The 13,163-nt window shown below is 35.6% G+C and overlaps 1 protein-coding gene across 1 annotated transcript in view; it reads right to left on the bottom strand.

Moving 5' to 3' along the window:
- The window catches only part of Usp47 (ubiquitin specific protease 47), a 572,957-nt gene that overhangs the window by 106,514 nt on the left and 453,280 nt on the right, over positions 1–13,163 (bottom strand). The window contains exon 26 of the mRNA XM_090406134.1: positions 2,308–2,399. Coding sequence (XP_090262260.1) covers positions 2,308–2,399 — 92 coding nt within the window. The remainder of the gene's footprint in view (positions 1–2,307; positions 2,400–13,163) is intronic.

Genomic DNA, 13,163 nt, shown 5'->3' with positions numbered 1-13,163 from the left:
ATTTTTCTTGGGTCATTGCTGTTCACAAATAATTTTTAATCAGTTTAATCTTGGAAAAACTTCTTTCCGCACTTGCTACACTAACAGGAATTGTTAGCGTGGTGACAGTGCTTACTGCAATATGGCTGAACGAGCGTCCTTATTAAGCCGCGCTGTGAGACAGGCTGACTCTATGCTACACCCTGTCGACGGTACTGAAGATATGTCATGAAGTTGTTTGCAAGAGTAGAAAAATAAAAACGCCACGGTGAAGCAGTCCTGAAAAAGAATACAGAAAAAAATGTAAGAGAGCTAAGCTATGTGTAAAAGTAGCTAAACAAAAGTGATGGGAAGATGGGAAAACTGAATTAATATCAGGAAGGTGGCAAAATGAGACTATTGAAGAAGCTTAGAAATGGAGTAAACAGTACTGTAAAAGGAATCAAAGATGATAAAGGAGACAAGAAAACTGAAGATAAGAATATCCTAGATGTCTGGAATAATTACATTGAGAGACTGTTAAACGAACCAAGCAGTGAACTGCTTGGTTTGTTTAACAACTACACTAGAAAATTTTCAAGAGGAATGCAAAGAGGAGTACATATCCATACTGGCGGTAGAAAAAGTTTTCAAAAATTTGAAATGTGGAAGGATGGTAGGAGTGGATCATATTCGACCAGAAATGCTTAAGTATGGAGGTATAAAAGTTCAGTGGCTGCACTGCATAATTCAGAAGGCTGAATTCTAATTATTGGAGTGGAACTCTTATAGTACTCATCTGTTAAAAAAAAAAGGAAATAAAGTTCGATGTGAGTATTACAGAGGAATTTTTCTACTATGTGTTCCAGGTAAGATTTATGAAAGCATACTTGAAAGGAGGCTGAGAAAGATTGTGGAAGAGAAGTTGGAGAAGAAAAAACTGGGTTCAGGCCAAATAGAGGTTGTGAAGATCACATTTTCATTTTAAGACAAATAGTTGAGAAACTGATTAATATGACAAGATTCTGTATTTAAGATTTGTAGATCTGGAAGAGGATTATGACAAGGTACACAGAGAAAAGCTTTTCAAGACATTACAATTATATGGGATGAATGGAACATTATACAGAGCAATACATAGTCTATATTTAAGTTGTCAATCACCAGTTAGAACTGAAGGAAATACAGGAAGATAGTTTGATGTAAAATCGGGATAAGACAAGGATTCACATTATCTCCACTCTTATTCATCATCTATATGGATCACATTAAGAAAGAAAGTGGCATTAGGCTGATATTAGAATTGGAGATGTCAAACTTAGCTCTCTGCTTTATGCAGATGATGGTGTACTCCTAAAGAAACCTAGTGCAAGTCTCCAGGATTCTCTAACTAAATTGAATAATAGCTGTAACAATACCAGCAATCAAATGACCCAAACTATGAAAATATGCAGGAGTATAGAAAACTTTAGCTGTTCTGAATCTTATAGAACAAGTAAAATATTTCAACTATTTAGGCACAGTTATTAGTGAAAATAGTAGGTTAAATTTGGAAACAGAGAACAGAATAAGCATAGTTGGTATGGTGGGTATTCAACTGAATAAATTTATATGGAATAAGAGAGAAATTAGTCAAAACACCAAACTAGCAGTACACAAGACAGTGTTGAAACCAGTTTTAAGTTATGGATCTGAGAGTTGGGTTAGAAATTAAAGCACCTAACCAAAGACTTGGCCATAGATATGAGGATTCTGAGAAAAATTAGGGGAGTGAACTGATTGCATCAATGGCAAAATCATATTAAAAATGTAAATATTAGGAACTTGACATTATTAGCATTCAAAAATTTATAAGCAGAGCTAATGCAAGGTGATAGGGCCAATTAAATAGAATGGGTGAAGAAGGTCAACAAACAAGTGTTTGATGCCAAGATGACAGGAATGAGACCCAGAGGAAAATCAATATCTTAGGTGGATCAATTCAGTCAGATGTGCCTTAGAAGCACGAAATGTTAGATATGACAATATCGGAGTGTTCACAAGTAATAGAATGATTTGGAGGAAAACTGTTGATAAGAGATTAATAATAATTTAACTTAATCATGTATTGCTGTCATAATAACCTGAACAACCTTTGGGGTACTTATCAGGAAATTGATGATGGGCGACAGCTAAATAGTTTAAATTATCAATTTCTACCTAAATTGGAAGGGAGGGGAAAAAATCAAAACAGAAACCGATTTAGTTTTTTGATCATGTAAGATTACTTTATCTTTCATGGTCTGTAAGAAATAACTATTGTAGATATCAGTATATACAAACTTTTGATATGAATACTTTCTTAGCTACCTTGAAACAATCAATGTTAATACCAATCCAAGGCTGAAGCTCTCTTTTTAATGCTCCTAAAGTAATTCTTTTATCAAGATATGCTCTCAGCACTGCAAAGAAATAAAAATTCACTTAAGAAAATAATTATGGTATCAGATTCTTTCTATAGAATAAATAAACAACTTTATCATTACTAAGAGTTGGATAATGAAGAAATTACAAAAACATCAAATATTAGTTTATTTTATGCACTTGACCTACCCATCCAGAAATAATTCATTTTAAATAAATAATAAGTATCAGAATAGATCATAACATCTACATTGAAAAATATAACAAGACCTTCAATTATGAAAATGTGTACATAAATAGTTGCTGATATTTTCTGGAACAAAATAACACTATTACAGGCAGTCCCCGAGCTGTGGACAAGATATGTTCCAGAGAATGTCATTAGGTAGGATTTGTATGTAACGTGGATCCCTGATGAACAGCACATATGTGGCAATAATAATGATAACAACAACATAATGGCTCACATGTGGCAATAATAATACAGTATAATAACATAATAATAATATCCCTGTTCTGTAATAATAAGTTACAGAAACTATTGTGCTCTTTCTTTTAATTCAAACAAAGAGAACATAAACAGAAGGTAGGCTGACATTTAACAGAAGAGATGGCTGGAGAGGATGGAGTGGGTGCTGGAGAATCAGGATTAGATTCTGTTGCTGGAGGAGGGGAGCTTACCACTGACGTCAGTTTCTTGAAAAAGGTATCTAGGGTCGTATGCATAGCCTTTTTCTTTTTTTCATCATAAATAGCCTTGTAGCAGCTGATGTTCTAACTAACTGCATGTAAACCTTTGCAAACCACTCAATGTTAGGATCTTGCTTCTCAAGCTTAGCAAATCCTGCTTCAATGAGACAAAACACTTCACTTAATTCTTTTGTCATAAACTTTCTTGGCTCTGGATCTTCTGATTCTTTGTGTTTCTATCAGCTGCTTCTCTATCTCCATAAGGTCTTCATTGGTTAATTCTTGTGAATGGGACTCCAATAAGTCAATGACATCATTTTTATTGATGTCTAATTGCAGTTCACTGCCACTGGCTTTGACGATGTCTTCTTCTGTGAAGCCACAAAAATCATCACAGAATTGAGGACACAGTTTATTCCACATCCTTTCATTGTTGATTGCTTCACTTCTTCCTCCCAAGAATCAGCAATGTTTTTGATGGCATCCTTTATAATTGTTCTTATATTCAAGGGACTGAAGCCTAATGCTTTCCCAATGAATGATGGCGTCTGGCCTCTCTTTGAATGCTTAATTATGTCTACTTTCGTTTCCATTGTAATCACTTTTCTCTTCACTGCAGATTCACCTGGACTTGCAGTGTGCTTTTGCTTTGGAGGCATGGTCATAAGAGTATTTATAGACTCACAAAATCGAATAAAAAATGTTAAGATGAAAGTGACCATATAAACAATGAGATTAGCCACTAGCATAAAGATGCTGCACCGACGAACCACTTATGCCATGCAGGTTTGTTTACATGCACGGAAGAAACTAGTTCCCAAATTATTAATTTAATTATACTTATGGGGGAGCTTTGGGAGTCAGTTGGTGAGTACGGAACGTCATAAGTCAGGTCGTCCATAATCCGGGAGTCTGCCTATATTTACATTTACAAATGTTTCATTCATTTATATTCTAAAAGTTATGTGCATTTTGAGAAAGAACACATATTAAAAATAATTTTATTTATAAGCTAGTCATTCTGCAACTTTGAATATTTCAATATACAGTAGTAATCTGTCAATAATTTGACCAAATAACTAAATATTGAAATCCTAATAAACCAATGAATGAAATTGCAGATGCACAAAAGAGCAGAATGTGCCAACATGATATACTGTAATAACACCATCTCATAAGATGGTGAGATGGAATATAACAGAATTTGGGATTTAGGATTCATTAACACTGCTTGCACACACCACATCTAATGGCAATTTATTCCAATCATATATCACTCTATGAAAGAAAAATCTAGCCCTTGTCCCCTTCTTGCCCTCATGTCCTTTCCCCACCTTCCATAAAATGGAAAATTCAATCTACGGAAATCCTGCATGACCCTTTCAGACGTCTGCAAGTTTCAATCACATCATCCTTATTTCTCTTACTTGCTAGTGTTTGCTGTCTACAAATGCTCAATCTGTCTTCATAATCAGTATTCCACAATTCTAATATAATTTTTAACAAACTTCTTTAGACTCTAATCACTGTATCAGAATCACTATGGAAAGAATGAGACCAGACCTGCAGGCAGTAGTTTAAGTAAGGTTTATCAAGACCTTATAAAGAGGCAGAATAACATCCTTATGTTTACATGACACGACAATTATCCTCTGAGTTGTACTTGCAAACTTTATTATATGGTCCTTGAACTTCAGCTTCCCATCTATCAAAACTCTCCAAGATCCCTAGGCCTGATCAGTTTCTTCTAGAATAATCCCACCAATATAATACATCATTGGATATCTAATCACATGAAAGAGCATGTTTATATTTACTAACAATGAGCAGCCAACCATTTTCATGTGTTCACAATTTCAGCCTAATTCAAATTATTCTGCAAGTACTGCAATATCAGCTGCACTCCTGATTACCCTACCTATCTTTGCATCATTAACAAAGAGCTGTATGTTACATGTCAAATCCTTCCCAATGCCATTAATGTACAGACTAAATAACAATTGACCACGGACTGATCCTTGTAGGACACCACTGATTACCTCAAATCTTGCAGACTCACATCCCCCCCCCCCATATACCACTTTTTGATATCTGTCAGTCAGCCATCCTCTTATCCATGCCAATATTTTATAATCACATTTATGCAAAGGCTGTCAAAAGCCTTAGTAAAGTAAAGAAGTATTACAGTGTATCCCTCCAGTCTATTTAACTCAACAGTAACATTATTATAGAATGCGAGTAAGTTACTCAAACATGAGTTTTCTTTAGTAAGTCCATACTATTCATCGCAAAGTATAGGTTCTCTGACAACCCATTTCTGTATGCAAGTCCTAACGAACTTTTCCAAAATTTTCACCACCTATCAACACCTACCTGAAAGTGGTGGTGAAAATTTTGGAAAAGTTCGTTCATACATCAGTGTTTGCAGCACCTGTGGATAATGGAGACCATGCATTCTTTCCACTCCTATGGAGTTTTCCCTGTTCTGAGACTCAAATTATATAGCCTGGTCAAAGGAATAGCCACTTCACTTGAACACTCTTTTAGCATCCATGTTGTATTCTTATTCACTTTGCGCAACAGCTCTAGTACCTTAGTTGAACAACCTCTTCTACATCAATACCTGCGTACCATCTGCACTCAATAGAGTTATTCTTTCATATTTATTCTTTCTTTTACTTCCTGCTTAATGACAGAATTCTTTTGGTTCATTTCAGTAAAATTATGAAGACTACAACCATGTTAGAATACTTACTTTAATTTCCTGAAGTCACCATCTGGAGTATACACATACATATACAAAGACAAGCTATATTACATTTCAAACAGTATGCCAAAATGACAATGATATGATCAACTGTTAATTTACTGGCCTGATCTCTAATGTAAAAAATCTTTTGGGTTTCTTTAGCTTGTAGAGCCAGTTTCTCTTCATACTCAGACCTCGCTTTCCATACAACAGTTCTCTCTCTTCTGGCCTGCTGCTTATAATTTTCATAACTGATATATTATCCTTATGCACACATTATTTCTCTCTATTTATTCTTCAAATGGGACACAATCTGACATTGCATCATTTAAGTATATTTTAAATGCTTCTCATGCACTGTCAATATCCTTCGAATCCAACAACTGATACCATGGCACCAAACTCCTCAAGTGGCCATAATTTTCTGCTTTGTAGTTCAGTATGTAACCTTTTCTGAATGGAACTTTCATAAACTTAGCCACTTGCCAAGTGAGTACTATATGATCACTCCACCAACTGGGAGGCAGAGTAGCTAAATCATTAACTAAAGTCCCCCACCCCCGACAGTGTAATGAGATCTAATACTCCTTGACCTGAAGTTCTTTGTCACATGCTGCTTGAGGAAGTTGTCTCAACAGCTCAATAAATTATTTCATTCTTCTCATGAGATTTCAGAGCTATCCAATTAATGTTTGGATAATTAAAGTCCTTCGTTATGATTACTCATTTCTTACTCATCATCTTTGGTAATGCATTTCTTTGGAAAGTGTCACTAGCAACTGATCTATTAGGTTTGTAACAACATCCTACTATGTATTTGATCTTGTTTGACTACACCTCACACCAGACAGCTTCATATTCAGTGCTAAATTAAAAACTGTTATTAGTATTACAGTCATAGGTGTCAACTCTAATTGGGTTCAAGTCACCTAATATCTAAGAACTAATATATGATTTATGATAATAATTAATATATCATTTTCAGTTTAGTGCATTTATAATTGGATACCACATTTCAGATAATACCAGTCTAAATTTGATTCTGCTCAGAGTACAGTACTGAATATAAATTGAAATTTTCAAGTGGCACGTGCACACACAAGCACAGGAAATCAGTGTAGCTCTAACTGTCCTATCACTCATGCTGCCACTATAATGTCATCTTATTCTTCAATGAGAGAAAAATCTAGTCCTTGTCCCCTTCTTGCCATCACGTCCTTTCTTCCCCCCCCCCCCCCCTCCAATGGAAAATTCAATCTACTGAATTCCTGTATGACCCTTTCAGAAGTCTGCAAGTCTCAATCATATCACCTTTCTTTCTCCTGCTCCATAGTCTGTCTTAAATCTGTTCATTCATCCATGCCACACCTACCTTATTTAATCTCCTAACCTTTGGAATACATTCACACATTGCTACTATTAAATGAGTCTTAAAAAAACACCACCAGCATTGGCCTCCATTCCATTGCTCCAAGATGTTTTCTGAGCTTTCCATAATCACTGGTCTTGTAGTTCCACACATATATACCTTTCTCATGTGTATGGTTGGCCACCAACCAAGTGATCACTTCATGGTCACTCTTGCCAACTGGAAGGAAGATTACACCTGATTTACAATTATATCCTCTAATGAGACAATCATATCCAGGACTCTCAATTTTCCCCTTTGCACCTCTTATACACTGCCTAAAATATATACTATTCTTCAAATGCTTGCGAAAGACACTCTCTTTAATTCCAGATACCATTTTTTTCATTCCAGTCTATATTACTATGATTAAAACTGTTCATAATGATCAATTTTTTATTTTATTTTTATTTTTTTTAATTTGCTAAGTCTATAGCAACATACTGCTTTCCTCCACCTGATCTCAAAACCACTGCCAGCAGGAGTATATCTGATACTTCTGGAATTCATAAACAAGCATAGTAATTCATTCTTGAATTTGTAAACAATCCTATCCGTGCACGCACCTTTCAGATGCGACTCCATACCTGCTATTGGCCATTTCTCACTATCACCATCTACCCTATAATTTTCCCCACATTCAAATATCCCTCTTGCACCCCATTCCTTTATATTCTGAACACATAAACATTCACTATTCTCACACCATGTCTTCTTATCCAACCTGAATCCTACCCACCATTTCACTGCCTGTCTTTGCAATTTACATCTCTATTCATAAGTACTTTCTGTCTGTCATATCCTACTCTTTGTGTTTATCCATATCACCTCATCATAACACATGATTATCCTTTGAGAGAGAGAAAAACATGGTTGATCACACCATATTTATTAAGATGCAGTTAATCACTCTTAGACAATTTTATCAATCCCTCAAACATCTCACACATTCACAAGTCACCCTACTTGCTCCTCACTCAGCTCTACCAACATATTAGTCATGATCTTTGCTTGTTGCCTCAACTCATCACTGGCATAACCTAGGTACCATGATGACTACTTTCCCTAAAACAATTACTTTCTCTTTTCAACAACCTTCCAGTATGCATTTTCAGATTTCAATCTGCTCAACCAAATCACTTGTTCCCATTACAACAACTAAATGATTCACATGACTAATACCAAAAAAAGTACAACAAAGTTTTCAGATTCTGTATACCACATTTCTCCATTCAGCCAGTGCAGAATTATTATTTTGCCAAGGAAAGTCATATTACCTAAAATTGAACCATAAGGACATCTTATGCTTTATTTAATTTTATTAAATTCAGTCTAACCAGAGTAGACTTATCGGTAATCACATGGCCAGAGGAAACAACCAAAAAAAAACTTATACTGCATTATGCCCATGCTCCCAGAATTTATGGCCTGCCAAAAATACACAAAACAAACATGCCACTATGACCAATAGCTGAAGGAATCGACAGCCCTAATTATCACTCAGCCAAGAAATTAGCAGCCACACTCAAGGAGTTGGTCATTCCCCCTCCTACATAAAACAATACACAACAGTTCATAAACAAGATTAGAAACATCACACTCAACAACAAAGATTTATTAATCAGCCTTGGCATAACTGTCTTTTTCACTAATGTCCCAATCAATGATACTATTCTTCTCTTACAAAACATATTTCCGCCCGATATCACACCCTCTTTGCCCCTGTACTCTGCTCCGGTATTTCTTGTTGCAAAATAATTTTTACCTACAAAAAGAAGGTACAGTCATGGGCTCACCCCCCCCCCCCCACCATAGCTAACTTTTACATGGAAGACTTCAAGCAATGAGCTCTAGATTTGGCCAGACTAAAACCCAAAATCTGGCTCAGATATGTTGATATTTTTGCCATTTGGCCCCATGGCTGTGAAACATTAAATATATTCCTAAGCCACCTGAACAAACAACATAAATAGAGTATTATATGCAATTCATCATCAAAATCTAAAACAACAGCTCTCTTCCTTTTCTAGAAAAACCTGTTACATGTCTTCCCACCAGATGCCTCTCCTTCACTGTAAACCACAAACCTACACACAGAGGCCAATACATACATAAAAATTCATACCCATCCAACACAAAAACTAGGAGTCCTCAGAACTCTAACAGTTTGCTCTGTTGGATTGTGATAGAGTGGAATTTTATGAACTCCTATTTCATCACAATCTAACATGCATTTCCAAACAAAAAAAGGGAGATAAATACAGTAAATTGCCTCTAAGTATAAAATAATTTCTATGTATATATATATATATCAAGCATGTTCTGTTATGAAAGGTTAAATAAGTATGTATTTTGTGCCATTCACGAATGAGGTTAAATTAATATTGAAAGTGTAAAACATTAGCAGAGCATTATAAAATAACATGTATGAAAGAATTATAGAATGTAAGCACAAATTCAACAGCTGGGGGGAGTGAAGTCCAAAGGTCACAAAGCCATAACGCAAGGGAGCGGCTCGCCCCAAGCAAACAATGTGACGTCAGCATATGTACGATAGCGGGGGAGAGGCTGGACGGCGTGACATAAGAGCACGTGAGAGTTGGCTATACATCGAAAAGGGCGAGAAACGCCGAGAAGAAAAGAGGGAAACATAAGGGTCATGCGACCCTGAAACAAGGCTTTTTGTTCCTGGATCTCCTGGTGTTCGTCTCTCGCGGTGGTGAAGGGTGGCAGTGCCTCCATACTGGAGGATCCCGATTAAGGCAGTTGCGGGTCTCGGGGGCCGTATTCTCCGCGGAAGAAGCAAGTCCGGCTGTCCACAGAAGGCCAGTTACCTGTAAACCAATGATGCAATAAAGAACCAAAGGGGAAGATAAGTAGACTTTATTTGTGTTTCACTGAATATGAATGAAAGATTTGTGCCACAATGATATGTTATGGAAAAGGAACATTAATGATATAGAATAAGATTGTATTGCTATCACTTTAGAAGGCTATTGAATTTAATCTTACTGTCTGTCGCTGTGTTAAAGTTTGCTATTATATTGATAAAAGTTATGGATATGTTTAGAGTAAAGAATTGATAAATTATAAAGAGATTGTGAAAGATATAAATGTTATCTTGTGTAGTCTGACAGAACTACGGAGTTTTGGAATGGCTGTGATAATAATACATGACTAATGCATTAGAGAGTGTTAATATAATTCTAACTTTAGAAAGCTACTGCAAAATATGTTATAGGTATATTAGTAGTATTAGAATATTTTATACTCTGTCTGGGACTGGAACTCCCTTAAGATAGGATTTAAACCAATGTTATTGAGTGTACCAACTTTTGATATATAATAAACCTTGCTTTTGATTCTAACAAAGACTTTCTGTGATTTCTGGAATCCGATGCACTTCTTATAAAATATTACGAACCTATGCGGGATATTAGAAAAGGGTAAATTTGGCCAAGTCTGCAGAGTTGATAGGTATCATTAAGTACAATCCCGAGATTACCTCTTGATTGTTAACATTACTAATGTAATAGCGCTAAGTGGCGCAGCGAAACAAAATAAATTTCTTGGCGTTTTACGAGAGGTAAATCTCAGACACTCTGATACTGCCTCGATCTTGAGGAAATTCCAGTGTCCCTCAGAGGTAGCACGCGTTACCCAATTGAGTGTATAACGGAGATATAACACAAAGGTTGAAAATAGTTGTAAAATTAAGGAAGGCGACACAACAGCTCCAATAAATAAGCTCTGAACCAAGAATTTGAAATCATTAACCAAACATTTGTAAAAAATGGCTATAATAAAAAAAAGTTCACACAATCCTCCATAAATATGCCATTAAAAAAAAAAAAAGATTACAAGAATGCCATATCCTACATTAGGGGCATTTCAGAAAATAATAGATAGAACAGTACTTAAATACAACATCAAGACAACCTTCAAACCTCTGGCAAAATTAAGAAATTTACTTAGCTCCTCCAAAGATCCTCTTCCATACTTGCCCACACAGGGGTTTACAAAATTCAATGTACCTATAACCTACCTTACATAGGGGAAACAGGATGCACCATCCCAATCAGAAAAGATGGACAAATGCTGTATTAAATACTTCCACTATGGTAAAACAGGCCTATCAGACCATGCACTCCAAACATGCCACAGAATTAACTAGAAAGGCACTAAGTCCCTATACTGCACCAAAACTTGGTTTGAAAGAAAATTCAAAGAAGTTTGTGAAATGCTGAAACATCATCCAAATCTGAACAAAAATGGATTAATTATTCCAAGAATGTGGAGGACCCATCTTCAACCCTATAGCAACAGAACAATCCCGGACAGAAGAAAATCTCAATACAAAAGGATGGCAGAAATTGTTTAATGTAGTTCTGTTTTTTTTTTTTTTTGCCAGAGGTCAGGCTAGGATAAAATGATTAACAAACATTTAGATTCATTTTACTTTTATACAGCGCAGTGGCATGTAGCTTGCTTGTATATTGTACATATATATATTTTCTTGATGATGACCTCAATACAGAGGTCGAAACCTCAATTGTTACTTGCTTAATGTTAAGTAAAGTAATTATTCTAACATTTCAATTTTCTAATTCTTCACTACGAAGTCTTTACAACAAGTATGATTGGTATCACAAAAGGAATACCTAGATAAGACATCAAACCAAACTCTGTGACATCATCAGAACTAAACATCTGTAGTAGCAATGGGCTGGGCATATTACCCAAAGACAAGATCCAACAATGGACAAAAGAAGTGCCTAAATCAAGGTGGTTTGTTGCACGAGTAACATGGGAAAGGCGAGCCATGAACAGACAGGTTGGAGTAATCTTGGAAAGGTCTTCATCCAGCAGTGGATTGACAATGGCTGCTGCTGATGATATATATATATATATATATATATATATATATTCAAAAAAAAATCTATTTGTGATATTTACACATAAGATAAAACTCTACCAAACTTTTGGAAGAAAGTGACTACCATTTCAATTCAGGTTAGGCTGATGTAAAAGGGCTTCACAACTTTCTTTGAAAAGGTGTTCATATTTAAAACTGCTTGTATGGAGAAGACAAGCTTCATCCAACAGGATACTGTGTTTAGTGTCAATACTATGGTGTGCCAAATCAGACTTTTGAGGTTTTATGTAATCAATTAACATGGATGTTCATTAATTCTTTTTTTTCCACAGAACAGTCTCTGCCCAAAGTATGTCAAATTACATCTGCAAGGCATATGGAAAACACCAACTAAAGAAAGAGGAGACAATTTGTCTTTTATAGATGGTACATATGAGAAATTTAGGTGATAAAAAGTATGTAGGATTAAGATGAAACTTTTCAAAATTTTATCAATAGGTTCAGAGATGCCAGAAATACAAGGTAGGAAGGAGCCCCTTGCAGTCAAGAATACTCAGGTGTCAGAATGCAGGAATCAATTATCTGTTGGACATGATAAGGGTTGTAACTATTTACTTTCATTAAAATTCTGACAGTGAGAAGTTCTTGTTTTAGCTCATGGGAGAGGAGCAAACATTATATGTTCTATTAATTAATTACTTGACAACACAAATTTTTGGAAGATATGATGAGCAGAATTTTGATGAATATATCTGTCAGTAATGGTAGGTTGTCAATAAACACCGGTTGGTAAAGTACCAGAGGCTGTGTGAGTAAGATGGATGTCTAAGAATGGTAAACTACCAGCATTTTCTTTTTTTCCATGGTGAACTGAATATTTGGGTGAAGGCTATTGATCTGATGTATCAAGGTAGTAAGTTCATTTTCAGAATGAGATCAAATGGCAAACATGTCATTGATGTAACAAAATCAAAGAGAGGGTTGATGATGAAAGAATGAAAACAAGGTATCTTCCAGATGGTTGAAAAAATAGGTGGAGACAGAGGACTGCCCAATGCTGTGCCTTCAATCTGTTTATA

This window comes from Typopeltis vanoorti, chromosome 16, assembly GCF_054136105.1.
Source record: "Typopeltis vanoorti isolate ZY-2024b chromosome 16, IOZ_Tvanoo_1.0, whole genome shotgun sequence".
NCBI classification, from domain to species: Eukaryota; Metazoa; Arthropoda; class Arachnida; order Uropygi; family Thelyphonidae; genus Typopeltis; species Typopeltis vanoorti.
Note: the sequence above shows the minus strand (reverse complement) of the source record. Positions and strands in the feature narration are given on the sequence as shown.